We start from the raw sequence: 18323 nt of genomic DNA on the forward strand, positions 1-18323 counted from the left end.
TGCAACAAGACCCAAGTTAGCATACTTAAATTACATATTTTCATGAATTAAAATGCAAACATAATAACATAAGAAATAGGAGCAGGAGTAGGCCATTCAGCCCCTCAAGCCTGCCTCACCATTCAATAAGATCATGGCTGACCTGCCCCAGACCTCAACTCCTCTTTCGTGCCAGCTCCTCATAGCCCTCAACTCCCCGATATTTCAAAAATCTATCTACCTCCTTTTTAAATACTTTCAGTGATCTAGCCTCCACAACTCTCTGGGGTAGAGAATTTCAGACATTCACTACCCTCTGAGAGAATAAATTCCTTCGCATCTCAGTTTTAAATGAGTGTCCCCTTGTTCTGTAATTATGTCCCCTAGTTCGAGATTCCCCCACTAGTGGAAACATCTTCTCAACATCTACCCTGTCAAGCACCTTCAGAATCTTGGACATTTCAATAAGATCGCCCTCTTTCTTCTAAACTCGAATGAATAAAGGCCTAACCTGTTTAGCCATTCTTGATAAGTCAACCCCTTCATCCCAGGAATCAACCTAGTGAATCTCTTTTGAACTGCCTCCAATACTAGTATATCCTCTCTTAAATACGGGACCAAAGCTGTACACAGTACTCCAGGTACGGCCTCACCAACACCCTGTACAGTTGTAACAAGACTTCCTTATTTTTAAACTCCAACCCCCCCCCTCCCCCCCCCCAAGGCAATAAAGGCCAAAATTCCATTTGCCTTCTTAATTACTTGCTGCTCCTGCATGCTAACTTTTTGTGTTTCATGCACAAGGACACCCAGATCCCTCTGTGCTGCACTTTTTTGAAGTCTCTCTCCATTTAAATAATCGTCTGCCTTTTTATTCTTCTGACCAAAATGCATGACCTCACACTTTCATACATTAAGCTCCATCTTCCAAGTTTTTGCCCACTCACTCAACCTATCTACATCCCCTTGCAGATTTCTTATGTCCTCATCACAACAAGCCCTCCCACCAATTTTTGTATCGTCAGAAAATTTGGATATATTACACTCTGCCCCCTCCTCCAAGTCATTAATATAGATAGTAAATAATTGAGGCCCTAGTGGATCCTTGTGGCACTCCACTAGTTACGTCTTTCCAACCTGAAAAAGACCCATTAATCTCTGTCTTCTGTGAGTTAACCAATCCTCAATCTATGCTAATACATTACCCCCAATACCGTGAGCTCCTATCTTGTGCAATAATCTTTTATATGGCACCTTATCGAATGCCTTCTGAAAATCCAAATACACTACATCTACTGGTTCCCCTTTATTAACTCTGCTTGTTATATTCTCAAAGAACTCTAGCAAATTTGTCAAACATGATTTCCCTTTCACAAAACCATGTTGACTGATTGCGTTAAGCTTTTCCAAATGTCCTGTTATTTCTTCCTTTATAATGGACTCTAGCATTTTCCCAACGACTGATGTTAGGCTGACTGGCCTTTAGTTTCCTGCTTTTTGTCTCCCTCCCTTCTTGAACAGGGGTGTCACATTAGCGGTTTTCCAATCTGCTGGGACCCTCCCGGAATCCAGTGAGTTCTCTAATATTTCGACCAATGCCTCCACTATCTCTGCAGCCACCTCCTTTAAAACCCTTGGACGTAGGCCATCAGGTCCTGGCGACTTGTCTGCCTTTAGTCTCATTAGTTTGTCAAATACTTTGTCCCTCGTGATAGAGACTGTTACAAGATCTTTCCTCCCATTAGCTCTTTGCTTATCTGATACCTGTGGGATGTTTATAGTGTCCTCCACGGTGAAGACTGATTGATACTCTCCTTGACTGCCTTTGTTAACCACAGGTGGTTCATCCTTCTCATCGAATCCTTCTTTTTGACTGGGATAAATTTTTGCTGAGCGTTATGAAGTATCTGATTAAATGTCTGCCACTGCTCATCCATTGACCTTCCCCTTAGTCTATTTTCCCAGCCCGCTTTAGACAACTCTTTCTTCATACCTCTGTAATTGCCCTTGTTTAATTTGAGGACACTGGTTTGAGACCTGAGTTGCTCACCCTCTAATTGGAATTTGAAATTCTACCATGTTGTGATCCCTACCCCCTAGAGGATCCTTAACTGCAATATCTCTTATTAATCCTACCTCATTACACATTACTAGATCTAAAATAACCTGTTCCCGGTAGGTTCTGCAACGTATTTCTTTAAGTAACAATCCCTGATGCACTCTACAAATTCGTCTTCCATGTTACCTCTGCCAAACTGATTTGTCCAGTCAATATGCAGATTAAAATCACCCATGACAATTGTAGTGCCCTTCTTACGCGCCTCCGTTATTTCCCAATTTATACTTTGTCCTACAGTGAGGCAACTCTTCGGGGGGGCTATAGATGACTCCCACCCTTGACTTCTTCACCTTGCTATTCCTTATTTCCACCCAAACTGATTCCACACCGCGATCTATTGCACCTATATCACTACTCACTACCACACTGATATCTTCCTTTATTAACAAAGCTACCCCACCTCCTTTTCCTTTTTGCCTATTTTCCAAAATGTCAAATACCTTGAATATTGAGTTCCCAGTCTTGTCACCCTGCAACCATGTCTCTGTAACAGCCATCAAGTCATACTCATTCATTTCTATTTGTGCCGTCAACTCATCTATCTTGTTACAAATGCTGCATGCATTCAGATAAAGTGCCTTAAGATTTGACTTTTTGCCATTATTACTCATTCTGGTTCTAATTTCTGCTGCCCACTTCTGCTTATATTTTCTGCCCCTTCCTGTCACACTTTGATGACCGTTCGCCTCTTCACTACCCTGCACCTCTGCTCTCTCATTTTTTTTTGATTTTTTAAACTTCCCTTCAATTGAACCTCCCCCCAACTAATTAGTTTAAAGTCCTATCTACAACCCTAGTTATACGATTCGCCAGGACACCGGTCAAATGGAGCCCGTCCCAAAGGAACAGCTCTCTCCTTCACCAGTACTGCTGCCAGTGCCCCATGAATCGGAACCCATTTCTCCCACATCAATATTTGAGCCACATGTTTACCTCTCTAATCTTATTTACCCTATGCCATTTGCATGTGGCTCAGGTAGTAATCCAGAGATTATTACCTTTGTGGTTCTGTTATTTAATTTAGCCCTGAGCTGCTCATAGTCCCTCTTGCCTAGCCCTACCTATGTCATTGTTACCTACGTGGACCACGACAACTGGATCCTTCCCCTCCGACTCCAAGTTCCTCTCCAGCCCAGGAGAGATGTCCTTAACCTTGGCACCAGGTAGACATTACAGCCTTCAGGACTCCCGGTCTTTGATGCAGAGAACAGTATCTATTCCCCTAACTGTGCTATCCCCTATTCCTACTACATTTCTCTTTTCTCCCTCCACTTGAATGACACTCTGAACCAGTTCGCACATCTTCCCTGCAGCCTGTGCCCTTGTCCACACCGGGAGCAAGAACCTCATACCTATTGGATAAGGGCACTGGCTGAGTCTCCTCCAAAGTTAAATTCTGGATCCCCATACCTGCCTCACTCGCAGCCTCAGTGACCTTACCTTCAGTTCTGATCTTCAGCACGACGAGCGGCACTCACGCGCCTCCTCTTTCCCATCCAGGGAAAGCTGGCGCCACCAAGGTGGGGAAGGGGGTGATCTCTGCACTCTGATGGGGGGAGTGGGGGGGGGGAAGCAGTGAACTCTGCACTCGGGTGAAGGGGGGAGGGGGGTGGAAGGGGTGATCTCCGCACTCTGATGGGTGGGGGGGGGATGGTGGGAATGGTGAACTCTGCATTATGGTGTACTGTTTGCAGGGCTGACAGCCTTTTAAAAATGGCGCCAGCACCTGATCCCTCAACAGATGACGCCATAAACGGCATTGCTGAGGCCATCCCCGCCACATGATTGGGGGTGGTGGGGGTGGGGGTGGTGAGTGCAGCCGTCATCACTATGTAAAGCGGTGGTGCGAGTCCTGTTGGGGACTGCTGCCATGTTCGACTACAAAATCCAGCCCTATGTGTAAGTCTGTAATAGGATTGTATGCATGAGAGTATGTAGATTAGAAAATTTGTGAGAAAGAGAGTGGAAAAATTTTGATAGCATATTTAAGAGAATTGTAATTGTATCAGAGAGGGGTTGCAAGAGTACAGTGTGCAGCTAAATTAATAGGCCATTGCGTTAAAGTCACCAGTTCCTTCCCAGCATGCTATGCTTACCACATGTCATGTTTCAAATTACTCGGGTACTGTATTCCAAACTGTTTTCTTCTGAAAACAATGCATCTAATTTGCACTTGAATTAATTAATTCTCCCTCGGATGTCTGTTCCATAGATTGACCACTTGCTCACTGAAATATTGGGCTGAATTTTTGGGGTCAGAACCCTGATGTCTGGTGAAGTTCTGCATCATGATGCCACGTTGCATTGCCATCAGACGTCCCGCGCTATTTCTCTAGGGCTGGCCAATTAATGGCCAGGGACCGCACTTGCCGTGCAATTAAGGACAGCGGGCAACTACTCCATTGGATGGTTAGTGGCCGCAGCTGTAACTCGACGGCCATGGCGGCTGTGGGTAAGCAGGTAGTTCCCTAGTGGGATGGAACGCTGAGTCCCTGCCTTCCTCCCAACTCCTGCTGGGAGGCTGCCTGTATCACCTGGACGTGTTTGAGCCTCCATAGGGGGCCTGCAAGCAAACTGGAAAATTCCAGTCGACTTCAGCTGAGTGGCCTTAATAGGCCATTTAATTGTTCTAATAGTCTACCTTATCCTCCAACTTCTCTATCATGCCATCACCTCCGCCCAACTTCAAGCACAGGCTGTGGCAGTTGGTTTGACAGTTCCGGACAAAGGTCACAGTATCTAACTTGTGCTGCTGTTATACACTTAATGTGGGCAAATTTTCAAATATTTACTGTCTATCCCAGATGAAAAGTGCTGTATATTATTAACTATTATGCAAAATCTCAAACTCATTGCTCACAAAGTTCTCCAGTTGACAATGCCATTGCTTTCTCTTGCAGATTATTTTCTATTATCATATGTCAGGAGATATTATTGGATCATTAATAGTGTACCAAGTGACTTTATCACATTATCGCACAATACTTCTCGACTTAACTGGGGACCAAGGCCATTACTGGCAGCGAGCTGAAATTGCTCTCAGCGCTGATGAGGACTTTGAGATAATATTAGAAGGACGCGTCGGGAAGGGGTCAAAAGGAATCATAGCACTTGATGACATCACCTTCACAAAGGAATGCATCTGTTCCTCCGTTGACTTTCATAAGGAGCCCACTCCACGTCCTCCAACAGGTATGTGATAGCCAATTAATTAAACTGCATAACCAGATTTCCATGTTAATTAGACCAAGTCCACGAGTATTCATAAAATCTGGCTCATTAAATTTGGACTGTGGGATCTCTGGACTACGCAGTGTTTTCAATGCAAAGAACTGGATTTCAAAAGGCCTTTTTACTTGATATATTGTGAAACTATTGTTCCTTTGGATTTATAGAAACCATACAAACACATTAAAGCCATTAGAAACATATAAATAATAGCACAACATGAAAATGTTAGTTTATTTGATTATTCATGACGCTGAGCCTGATTTTGACCATTTGCTTCTCATTTTTTATTTAGTGCATTTGGCCCTGATTTTTCAGTTTCTGGATTGAGAAGGATGGCTGTCCTCCTCACAGAAGCTGAAGACATGCCAGCACAATTAAAAGCATAAATATTGATATTGCAGTTTTAAAGCATTCTTGCAAACCTACTCCATGCTTAGCCGATGAAATATAAAGTCTTGATATGAAACCATCACTCTATAAAGCGCTATACATTTTTATAAAAGATGTAGACCAAGAGGTGTAGAATCCCATAGATCTGAAGCATGCTTTATAATGAAGCACCATCAAGGACTGTATGCATAAAAATTGTAGATATTATTGAGGTACAAGAATTGTTCTAATAAATCAAGATGCCAAGTGCACAATTAAATATTGCAATTATCCAGCATTTCAAAACCGTGCTACCATAATCCACCCTGTGTCCTGATCTACTCTACTTTAAATAACTTAGGGGATAGCTTTCTGCCCTCTGGTAAATTTAGCAGAACAGGGGATGAGTTACAAAGTGGTGCACAATCAGGAGCAATTACCAACAGACTCGCCATGTGTGTTTAGTGCTGCAGTGAGGATTCTTCCCCCTCCAACATGGAAAGCAAAACTTAGGATGTGGCACATCTAGGGGTGCAACATTGAGTTGATTTATTCATTGGCAGATTCATGGGAGGTTATTTTCTTCGGTCAGCTGTCACATTTATGATTGCCTGGCACTAGATAATGGTAGGGAAACAATGGCCACACCTTGGATGGCTAAGGCCTACCTGGTACAATTTTCAGGATGGCCAGTAGATAGATTTTTTTTATATATATTCATTCTTGGAATGTGAGTGTTGTTGGCAAGGCCAGCATTTATTGCCCATCCCTAGCTGCCCTTGAGAAAGTGGTGGTGAGCTGCCTTCTTAAACCGCTGCAGTCCATTTGGTGCAGGTTCTCCCACAGTGTTGTTAGGAAGGGAATTCCAGGTTTTTGACCCAATGACAATGAAGGAACAGTGATATATTTCCAAGTCAGGATAGTATGTGACTTGGAGAGGAACTTGCATCTGGTGGTGTTCCCATGTGTCTGCAACTTGTCCTTCTAGGTGGTAGAGGTTGCATTTGGAAGGTACTATCGAAAGAGCCTTGGTGAGTTGCTGCAGTGTATCTTGTAGATGATACATACTGCTGCCACTGTGTGCTGGTGGTGGAGAGAGTGAATGTTTAAGATGGAGGATGGGGTGCCAATCAAATGGTTTGCTTTGTCTTCGATAATTTCGAGCTTCTGCAGTGTTATTGGAGCTGTATTATCCAGGCAAATTGAGAGTATTCTATCACACACTTGACTAGCACCTTGTAGATGGTGGACAGGCATAGGGGAGTCAGGAGGTGAGTTTCTCGCCTCAGCACTCCCAGCCTCTGACCTGCTCTTGTATTTATATGGCTGGTCCAGTTACGTTTCTGGTCAATTGTAACCCCCAGGATATTGATGGTGGGTGATTCAGCGATGTTAATGCTGTTGAACATCAAGGGGAACTGGTTAGATTCTTTCTTGTTGGAGACGGTCACTGCCTGGAACTTGTGTAGTGCAAATATTACTTGCCACTTATCAACCCAAGTCTGAATTTTTTCCAGGTCTTGCTGCATGCAGGCACAGACTGCTTTGGTATCTGAGGAGTCGTGAATAGTATTGAACACAATCATCAACAAGCATCTCCATTTCTGACCTTATGTTGGAGGGAAGATCATTGATGAAGCAGCTGAATATGGTTGGGCCTAGGACACTACCCTGAGGGCCTCCTGCAGCGACGCCCTGGAGCAGAGATGCTTGGCCTCCAACAACCACAACCATCTTCCTTTGTGCTAGATATGACTCCAACCAGTGGAGAGTTTTCCCCCTGATTACCATTAATATCAATTTTGCTAGGGTTCCTTGATGCCATATTCAGTCAACGCTGCCTTGGCATCAAGGGCAGTCACTTTCACTTCACCTCTGGAATTCAGCTCTTTTGTCTGTGTTTGGACCAAGGCTGTAATGAGGACTGGAGCTGAGAGGCCCTGGCGGAATCCAAACTGAGCATTGATTAGTGGTTATAGCTAAGTAAGTACCGCTTGATAGCACTCTCACGACTCCATCACTTTGTTGATGATCGAGAGTAGACTGATGGGGTGGTAATCTGATTGGATTTGTTCTGCTTTGTGCGGACAGGACATACCTGGGCAATTTTCCACATTGTTCGATAGATTCCAGTGTTGTGACTGTACTGGAACAACTTGGCTATTTCTTGAGCACAAGTCTTCAGTACTACAGCCAAGATGTTGTCAGAGCCCATAGCCTATACTATATCCAGTGCCCTCATCCATTTCTTGATATCACATGGAGTGAATCAAATTATCTGAAGACTGGCATCAATGATGGTGGGGACATCAGGAGGAGGTTGAGATAGATCATCCACTCAGCAATTCCAGCTGAAGATGGTTGTAAAGGCTTCAGCCTTGTCTTTTGCACTGACGTAGTGGGCTCCCCTATCATTGAGGATGGGGATATTTGTAGGGCCTCCTTCTCCAGTTAGTTGTTTAATTGTCCAACACCATTTATGATTGGAAGTGGCAGGGTTACAGAGCTTTGGTCTGATCCGTTGGCTGTGGGATCACTTAGCTCTGTCTATAGCATGCTGCTTCCGCTGCTCAGCATGCATGTAGTCCTGTGTTGTAGCTTCCCTGGGTTAGCAGCTCATTTTAAGGTATGCCTGGTGCTGCTCCTGGCATGCTGTCCTACACTTCTTATTTCTTTTTATTTGTTTCATGGGCATTACTGGTAAGGCCAGTTTCCCATCCCTAATTGCCCTTGAGAAGATAGTGGTGAGCTATCTTCTTGAACTGCTGCAGTCTATTAAAACAGAGTTGGTCCTCTGGCTTGATGGTAATGGTAGAGTGAGGTCAATGAGTTTACAGATTGTGGTTCAATACAATCCTGCTGTTGCTTATGGACCACACTGTCTCATGGATGCCCAGTTTTGAGCTGCTAGATCTGTTTTGAATCTATCCCATTTAGCATGGTGATAGTGCCACACAACAGGATGGAGAGTGTCCTCAGTGAGGAGACAGGACCTCGTCTCCACAAGGATTGTGCGATGGACATTCCTATCAATAATGTCATGGACAGATGCATCTGCGACAGGTAGATTGGTGAGACCGAGGCCAAGTAGGTTTTTCCCTCTTGTTGGCTCTCTCGCCACCTGCCGCAGGCCCAGTCTGGCAGTTATGTCCTTCAGGACTCAGCCAGCTCAGTCAGTAGTGGTACTACTGAGCCACCTTTGGTGATGGACATTGAAGTCCCCACCCAGAGTACATTCAGTGCTCTTGCTACCATCAGTGCTTCTTCCAGGTGGTGTTCAACATGGAGGAGCACTAATTCATTAGCTGAGGGAGGGCAGTAGCTGGTAATCAGCAGGAAATTTCCTTTTCTGTGTTTGACCTGATGCCACAAGACTTCATGGGGTCCTGAGTCTATGGTGAGGACCAGGGTTGGTGATGAAGGAGTCTGGGACATTGGCTGTAACGTATGATATCGTGTGTATGACTATTTCTGGCTGTTGCTTGATGAGTCTGTCGGACAGCTCTCCCAATTTTAGCACAAGTCCCCAGGTGTTATTGAGGAGGACTTTGCAGGGTTCACTGGGCACGGTGTGCCTTTGTTGTTTCCAATGCCTAGGTCGATACTGTGTGGTCTGTTCTCTTTTATTCATCTTTGACTTTTCTGTTGAGGTTTGATACAACTGAGTGCCTTGCTAGGCCATTTCAAAGGGCAGTCAAGAGTCAGCCACATTGCTGTGGGTCTGGAGTCACATGTCGGCCAGACCAGGTAAAGACGGCAGATTTTCTCCCCTTGAACCAGATGTGTTTTTACGACAATCAGCTAGATTCATTATCGTTATTAATAAGACTAGCTTATTTATTCCAGATTTAGTAATTAATTGAATTTAAATTCCCCCAGCTGTGGTGGGATTTGAACTCATGTCTCTGGAGCATTAGACCGGGCCTCTGAATTTTTAGTCCAAAAACATTACTACTATGCTACCTAAAAAAGTGCAAAGCTATTTGCACTGTCAAATTGGGGTCCAATGTCAGTAGCAGGACCCTCATTTGCAAATTTCAAATACAAATTTGTTACCAGGCAGTTAGTAGGCTAACCTGTGGTCCTTAAAGAAGGCTACTCCAAAAATTGTTTGCAACCATTTTTGAGGGAATTTATGTGGGAGCAGGAATGCTTCTACTAGCCCAACAAAAATACTAAGACCTGCTGCTGGCTGTGGTGTAGACCATCCCTGGTGTGCCTCCCCTTCCATTTATTGTTGATTTCTGCCTTGGCACACTAAGAGATTCACCGACCTTTCCGCTGCCAGGTTTGATGAGCTGCTGTCTAGCACTCATTGAGCACTGAGCATTTTGCCAACTGTATTCGAATGAAACCAGAATCTAAAAATGCCTCAATCCGCCGACTTAATCGAACAAAATGCACCACTGACTTCACACCCATTTTGGGCATTGGTTGAAAACTTGTTCCATGGAATCTATCAACAATGCAAAATTCATAAACCCTTGTCCTTCTAATTCTACTTCCAGTGCTTGCAATGACCTGTACAGCTGTAAAAGGTTTGCACACTTTACTGCATAGCAATTACACAGGACCATTTCAGGTCAATCTCAAAGTTTGCCATAGTGAAGAAAACACGTTTGTCTAGGCTGAATGTACCACTGTTTTGACGCCTTGGGAGTTGTGAAGGAGATATGTGCAGCATGCATATGCTGATCTGAGAAGGCACATCAACATCTTTCTCTGGTCAAGCTTAAAAGTGGTGGAATTTGCAGTGGTGGATCAGGAACAACCATTTGAAAAAGGAATGGACAAATAGGAGCTAGTGTTACTTCCTATAGAAAATAGTAATGGCCAACCTGCTATGATTTCTGACCTCTATGATATCCAAAATGGCCTCCTGCTTGTTCTCTTTCACTTTCTCGTCCCCTAAGTAGGCCAAATATATAGGGAAATATATTTCACCAAATGGAATCCATATTGTGACAAAGGGGATGATGTCTTTCCTACAGCATGGACACCCTACTATTGCTGCCAAATTGCAAACTCTAGAATCAATCTTTGTCCAGAATTGAGGTTTGACCTGTAGTATAAGGTTGTAAAGGGTTACTACTGAAGACAGTGAGAGAGACGCCTCCCATTGTACGAGCAATGATGTAACAGTCACATGAGATAGGTTTGAGGAGAAGAAGGTATAGCAGCACAAAGGATGCTATCTTAGGTGGCTTGCGGAGAGTGTGTATAGTAACTGTAAGTAATAAAGAGTTGTTAGCTGACCTTTACCAGAGTATAAGACTTTTTCTAGAACGCAAATACAACTAAATCCAACATGACCCATTTTTAAAGTTCGAATCCATGACTTGAAAGATAGAGCCCAGCAAAAATGAGAGGCCTAGAAACTTTCAGTGACGACATTATATGGATGTGGCTTGTCCCTGACATGCAACTAATAAAAAACTAGTTCCAGGTCACAGTGAAGTCTCTTGATTACTGATTTGCATGGAAATGTCTTTCAGATACACAAAGAAACAGGCTCCCAGCATCAAGACATTGCACAATTTTTCCTCTGATGTACACCCCAAAAAATAGGCATATTTGGGGCATCCAGAGCCGAAAAATAAATTGTAATAGCTTTTATATGAAGTCTGCTCAAATTTGTCATTCAGTTTGTATTCAAATCATTTTTCAAAACCAGACAAACTTAATTATTTTAAGTATTGTTTGTCTTTAATGTCCTTCCTCCCTCCAAATAACTCAGTCTTCCACCATTGTCATTCTCCAGCAGTCTCCATCTTCTTCCCAAGTCAGGGGTCCTTAAATTTGAGCATTTATGATACAATTGGTCTAGTCATCCATCACAATATTTGGCTTAACCATGTCATGTTTGTCTGTGTCCTGCTCGCTTCATCCAAAACCATTTTATACTCCAGATTGCCCATGACTCATCCACTGGGATTATAGTGGATCAACAGGAAAATCCTCACAGAAATTTATCCCCCATAAGAAACTAACTTAAAAATAATTTAGTTATGGCTTATCAAATCCCTAAATCTGCAGAAATATTGGGGTTTAACATTAGCTGTTCTTTCTGACAGTTCACTGAGGAGAAATGTATTGCAATGAATGCTAAAGTAGTGGTTTTTTGACATTTTACTTTATATGCTTTATACAAAAATAATATTTTTCCACATATTCTTGTGCAACCAACATATAAAAACAAAATGTACTTTACACACATTGATAACCATTCTGTTTACACTAGTTATTGTTTTTCTACTATTATGAGGTAAATTGTTTTACTTGGTTTATTGGTAAAATGGTGAAGTTAAGAGGTTGGTTCTGCTTTAAGTGTCCACCTGGGGTGCTCCAACACATTGAGACCTGTAATAAACTAAATGTTAATATTCAGAATGAATGAAAATCAGCTGCAGGCTGGGAGGGGGTCACTTCTTAGGAGACCCTCACAGTATTTATCCAATTAATCTGTTCTCCAAACAGCAAGATTTCATTCTGTTGATAATAGAGGCATTTGTAAAAAATATGTAGGTTTGACTGTTGTTAATGGCTATTAGACGGCAAAGAACAAATTTCATAGTGCCTTCCATCTTGGTGTGATTGAATTCTGTCTCACTCTTTGTAAAACATTCGAAGCTAAGGAAAGACTGAATAATTATTGATATGGATTATTGAAGGAGGCATTTTTTCAGATTATACTGAACTCCAGATGATGTGTAACCCCAAAATAAAATGAAGTAAACAACAGTAAAACCCCCTGGTGAGTTATAGAATAGAATCACAGAATGCTTACAGCATGGAAGGAGGCCATTCAGCCCTTCATGTTTGTGAAGAGCCTGATTGAGATTGGGATTGAGCATGTAAGGCCATGGGTCAGATCAGAGAGGTCAAATGCTTTCATGAATAAGCTATCAGAAGTCTGTTGCTGAGAAGATAGTCAATTCAAACAGTGAAACATGCTCAGGGCCACAAAACAGCAGCATATTTAACTCTTTAAAGGCAGGTGGTAATTTTAGCACATAGGATAAAGATGGTTCTGGTTAGATGTACAGCTATCTCTTGTTCCGTTGTGGTATAAACTAGAAAAAATGTATTTAAAAACAACAAACAAATTTCAAAATATATTAAAGTGCAACTAATATCCCATCAGTGTACAGTTCTAGTCACCACACCATAGGAAGGATGTGATTGCACTGGAGAGGGTGCAGAGGAGATTCACCAAGATATAGCCTGGGCTGGAGCATTTCAGCTATGAAGAGAGACTGGATAGGCTAGGGTTATTTTCCTTAGAGCTGAGAAGGCTGAGGGGGACCTGACTGACGTATACAAAATTATGAGGGGCATTGATAGGGTAAATAGGAAGAAACGTTTTCCCTTAGTGAAGGTGTCAATAACCAGGGGGCATAGATTTAAGGTAAGGGGCAGGAGCTTTAAAGGGGATTTGAGGAAAGAAATTTTCACCCAGAGGGTTGTTGGAGTCTGGAACACACTGCCTGAAGGGGTGGTAGAGGCAGGAACCCTCACAACATTTAAGAAGTATTTAGATGAGCACTTGAAATGCCATAGCATACAAGGCTATGGGCCAAGTGCTGGAAAATGGGATTGGAATAGATAGGTTTGATGGCCAGCACGGACACGGTGGGCTGAAGGGCCTGTTTCTGTGCTGTATAACTCTATGACTCTAATTGAGATGGGGGAGTTGAACATTATGGTAATAACTAGAGCACACTATAACTGTAACATAGGCTGGAATTTAATGGCAGGCGGACAGGAGCTGTCCACCGACCGAAAAGTCGGTGACGATCCTGCCTCTGCCGGGCCTGGTGGTCCAGACCGGATTTCAGGGTCCCCGGCCCTTAATTGGTCTTAGATGGGACTTCCACTTCATTGAGGCAGGATTACCACCGAATGGGGCTCCTGGCCAATCAGCGAACTGGCAGCACCACCGGGAGTAGTGGCCACTGCTGGGACTGCAACCCAGCTGAATAATGAAGATGTCGGGGAGCACTGGAAAACAGGCAGGTTTTTGGGCCCTCACTGGGTGCGATCAGTTGGGCCCTGGCGAGGCAAGCAGGGTCAGTTGGGGGTGATATTGAAGGGGGGGTGGTGTGTGGGGGCATTGGGGGTGGCTCTCCATCAGACACAGAGTGCCCGATCAGGAAAGCCCCTCCCCCTCCCCACCCAGGCCATCAGAAGGCTGCCTTCTTTTATCAGGCAGCTTTTCTGAGGCCTCGGCCGCCTGCCTTCCAACCATAAAATCCTCGTGGCAGCAGGCAGAGGCCCTTAAGTGGCTGTTAACTGGCCACTTAAGAGCCTTGATTAACCTGGGGTGGGTGGGCTGTTTCTCGCCACCGCCGCCATGCATAAATTGGCATTGGTGGCAGGAGAGGGTCAGAAAGAGCCCCCGAGCCTCCCACACCATTTTATGCCCACCCCACCTCGCCCCCAAACCCCGACCACCAGCCCGATCTTTGGGGGGGCATAAAACTCCGGCCATGGTAACAATTTCCAAATTTATAGTGGAATGAATCATCCACCACTTTTTTATTAATGTTATTTTTAAAGATTAGAAACAGTTTGAAGTTTATACAGAAGCTCTTAGATCATGCTTAAGGCTCAAGTATTGGATTTTGGACGATGGCAGAAAATCATATTCAGAAGCAATTTTGATCCATAATCATATAGTTCGTGGAGGATGCACAGAGCTGATTGTGTCCCACTGTGTAAATTTAGTACCATGAGGTAGCGTGCCCAATTGCAGCTAAAATTTCTGAGCCTAATTTTAAGCAAATTATGAGCTAGTTTCGGATCATTTTTTTCAGCATAACCGTAATAGATGGAAACACAGAATTGGCAAAATAGATGCTTAAATTTGTGCAGAAAAAGTAGGAAATTTATATCTATATTTATTATACATTAAAAAATTTTACACTATAACTGGAGAGCTGATTGAGAAAATGATAATGTCAAATGACTGGCTGTACTTGATATACTACTGGGTGTGAAAAACCACAATTAAAAAGGTCAAAATATTGAAATGTTCAAGAACATTAAATGAACCATGATTTTTATTTTTTAAAATGCACATAACTAATTATGGAAAAGTTTCCTCTTAGTTATGGCTAGAGGAAAGAGAACTGTTATCAGAAAACCTGGCACTGGGGTTATTACTGGGACCTGAGGATTTGCAGGGATCTGGGGAGGAGCAAGAAGGCACCTGGAGACAGAATGCAATTCCAAGATTTCCCTCCACAGTATGAGGGGCTCAGAGCCTCAAAAATATACATGAAACTTATTGGATCTTTCTGCAGAGTGTACAATAAAACATGTAAATATAAAGTAACATCTGTGAATAAGCACACAGCATGGAGTTACCTCACAGACCAGGAAGGTTCCAGGTTTGATAGGTAATATATATTGAGTTAGTTGATTTCAGCTGGGGTGCCAATAGAGACACTATAATTAGCCTCTGTGTCCCAAAGCTGGAAACCATTAAAATTGATTAAGGACCCCACACTTGATCACTGAACATCGATGCCTACTGGAAAGTTTCAACAATAGCTGAGGACTGGATCAGGCTTGGCTGGTTTTATTCCATAGTCAAAAAGCTCACATTGATAAGGTACCAGAAACTTGATATTAAACCTTCAACTCATCCAAACTTACTGCTAAAGGAGAATCCTACCATTTTAGGCGTTGCCAAGGAGGGCAGTTTGATTATATTACAAATTTGTGGGTGGCAGCAGAATTTCCTGTACTTGCTGCGTCTTTAATTTCTATGAAATTAAGAATTCTGAGCCAAGATTGTTTAATCTAAATGGGTCATTACAGCATTTCAAAATAAAGTTAAATAATTGAGCTAGCTATTTGGAATTTTACATTTAAGTTACAGTACATATTTGTAAGTTGTGGTTAGTTGCCACAATCGAGAAGATTCTGAGGTAAGAAGTTTTAAAGACAACACTGTGAACAAGAATTTTTCTTTAGCGATTCCCCTCTGTTGAAAGCATTCAACGGAATAAAGAGCCCTGAGGCGATAATAAATGTACCAATGGAAGCAGCCGCCACTAAAGGCTACACAGACCAACACCTATTGACTACAAGTGACACTTCAGTGATCCCTTCATAACCTGTTTAAACTTATTCATGGGAATTCTTCCTTTTCTTTTTGCAGAATCCTGCCCACAAGGTTATTTGGAGTGCCAGAATGGGAATTGTTACCAACCAGAACAGAATTGTGATTTTGTAAATGACTGCAGTGACAATACAGACGAGAAAGAATGTGGAACATCCTGCACCTTTGAGACTGGGCAGTGTGGTTGGAAAAATTCCTTGGCAGATAACTTTGATTGGATCTTGGGACAGGGTTCATTTCAGAGTCTACGACCAGCAAACGATCAGAACCTGGGAAATGAGAATGGTAATTCAGTAATTTATGTGGCATTCTAATACACTATAATGGTATATAAAGGAAGGAAATAATCATTTGAACCTTGTCGTTATTGAATATGTTTGGCAAATCTTTTGCATTTGCTTGCCAGACACTTGATGTGATGATAAAATTTGTGCCAAAACTAGTTGTGTTCCAATAATATAAGAGCTATCTGTGTGGAATGTTACTGCCACAAAAAGTGTTGTCTGACTTTTTGTTCTCAAAATAATGACAATATCCTATGATTATTTACCTGCATACTTTCTATCATATCAGATCATGATAATTAGTGAAACAAAAATATTTAAATACAGCAATGAAAGTTGGGTTTAATATGATAACTAGCAATGGAATTTTCAAATCAACAGCCGACCTCAAGGGTACCTTTTGGTAAACAACACTAGTTATGATTTTATCATTGATATTACCTCTACAACTAAACATAGTTCTGGCCCGTGTTTATAGTAAATTGCTTCTCAGAGCCAAAAAGGCAATTATTCCCATTTAAACATGGCCAAATGAATTCTCATCTAACAAAATTTTCATAGAAATCTCTAAAGCCAGTAATCATGACCTAGAAATTTTCTGGTGCCGTGCATGTTTTTCGGGTGTTAAACGGGTCTCCAACCCTCCAATATGTTTGGCAGGAAGAGTTCACTTATTACCATCTAGAATTGCACCATATTGGTATAGGCATTAGGTCCTTTCCAATCCAAATGAAGGGTCTAAAGCCTACTTGAGGCCCTCTCTGTCATATTGCTTTGTTTTGAAGGAACCAGCGCTAGTGCTGGTTGCATTCAGAAAAATTAGGGGGGTACAATTTGTTTGTGTAGCACTACTTCTACACTACACAGACCACATTGATATTCCAGGGGTAGACAGCATCACCGGCTGCTGCCTGCATGGCCCACATGGCATCCTTGAATGATATCAATGAGAAAACCCCCACTGGCCAGTACCTGTGCAGCCCGCAGTGCTGTCTCCCATCTGGGGAATTTATACGAGTCTGCGTAGCACCGCTGGAAACAACGCGACGCAAACAAATTTATCCCCCTATCGTCTATATGCAGTCTAACAGATGATTCTTAAAGGGACTGCTGAAAACTACCACAAAATAGATAAGTTTGTTAAAAAATACTTCCCTGAATGTGGAGCTGGGAGTTGCAGCAGTGATCCCTCTCGCTCCATATTCAAATCACGGTTTATTGATGTTCACCGCTTGATACTGTTGGGTGTTGTTGTATCAGTAGCGTTGCAAGGTGTTCTCGAAAAAGTCTCAGGCTTAGGTAAAGGTTAACTCGGAACTGATTATTATTTACATTATACTATAAACACACTCTATAAGCCAACTGAGCTAGCATCCTCTGTGCTTCTTCTTCGCCAACCTATCTCATGTGACTGTTACATCTTCCCTTTTACACTGGGAGGGCCTCTCTCACCGTATTCTGTATTAACCCTTTAAATTCTTATACTACAGATGCCATCCCCACCCCTCCCTTTCCCAATTGCCACCACCATCCTTCCCGATCCTAGCACCACTAACCTTTCTTCTGGTTTCCCCCCTCTCCATGTATTCCTCTCCTGGTCCCCTTTAAGGATTCATAATATTGAAGCCCAATATGTGCACTTTGGACTTATCCCATTCAGGCACAAGGAAGAAGAAAGAATTGCATTTATATAGCACCTTTCATGAATGCTGGACATCCCTAGGCACTTTACAGCCAATATAGTACTTTTGAAGTGTAATGACCATTGTAATGTGGGAAACACAACAGCTAATTTGCACACAGCAAACTCCCACAAACGGCAATGTGATAATGACCAGATAATCTGTTTTGTGATGTTGATTGAGGGATAAATATTGGCCCGTACACCAGGGATAACTCCTCTGCTCTTTAAAACTCAGTACTGCCTCAGCACTGCCCTGGAGCATTAGCCTTGATTTTTATGCTTAAGTCCTGGAGTGGGAAGTGAACCCAGTCCTTTTGGCTCAGAGACAAGAGTGCTAGCAAGTGAACCACAGCTGACACAATGGAATAACCTCTGTGTCCCCCGTGTTCCTGTTTTGAGTGTGAGCAGATTTCCCCCCTCTATGTACTCAACCAGAAGAAATTGCCTTAATATACATTTTTACTATTACAGCAAGCCTCAGCATACTTCTCTGTCTATCATAAACTCTATCAAATGAGCAACTAGCAA

General features: G+C 42.7%; 1 protein-coding gene across 1 annotated transcript in view; it reads left to right on the top strand.

Moving 5' to 3' along the window:
- malrd1 (MAM and LDL receptor class A domain containing 1) overlaps positions 1 to 18323 on the top strand; it is a 449626-nt gene that overhangs the window by 230084 nt on the left and 201219 nt on the right. The window contains 2 exon segments of the mRNA XM_068053300.1: positions 4999 to 5290; positions 15867 to 16112. Of these exon segments, the coding sequence (XP_067909401.1) occupies positions 4999 to 5290; positions 15867 to 16112 (538 nt within the window).

The sequence above is a fragment of the Heterodontus francisci genome, chromosome 2 (genome assembly GCF_036365525.1).
Source record: "Heterodontus francisci isolate sHetFra1 chromosome 2, sHetFra1.hap1, whole genome shotgun sequence".
NCBI classification, from domain to species: Eukaryota; Metazoa; Chordata; class Chondrichthyes; order Heterodontiformes; family Heterodontidae; genus Heterodontus; species Heterodontus francisci.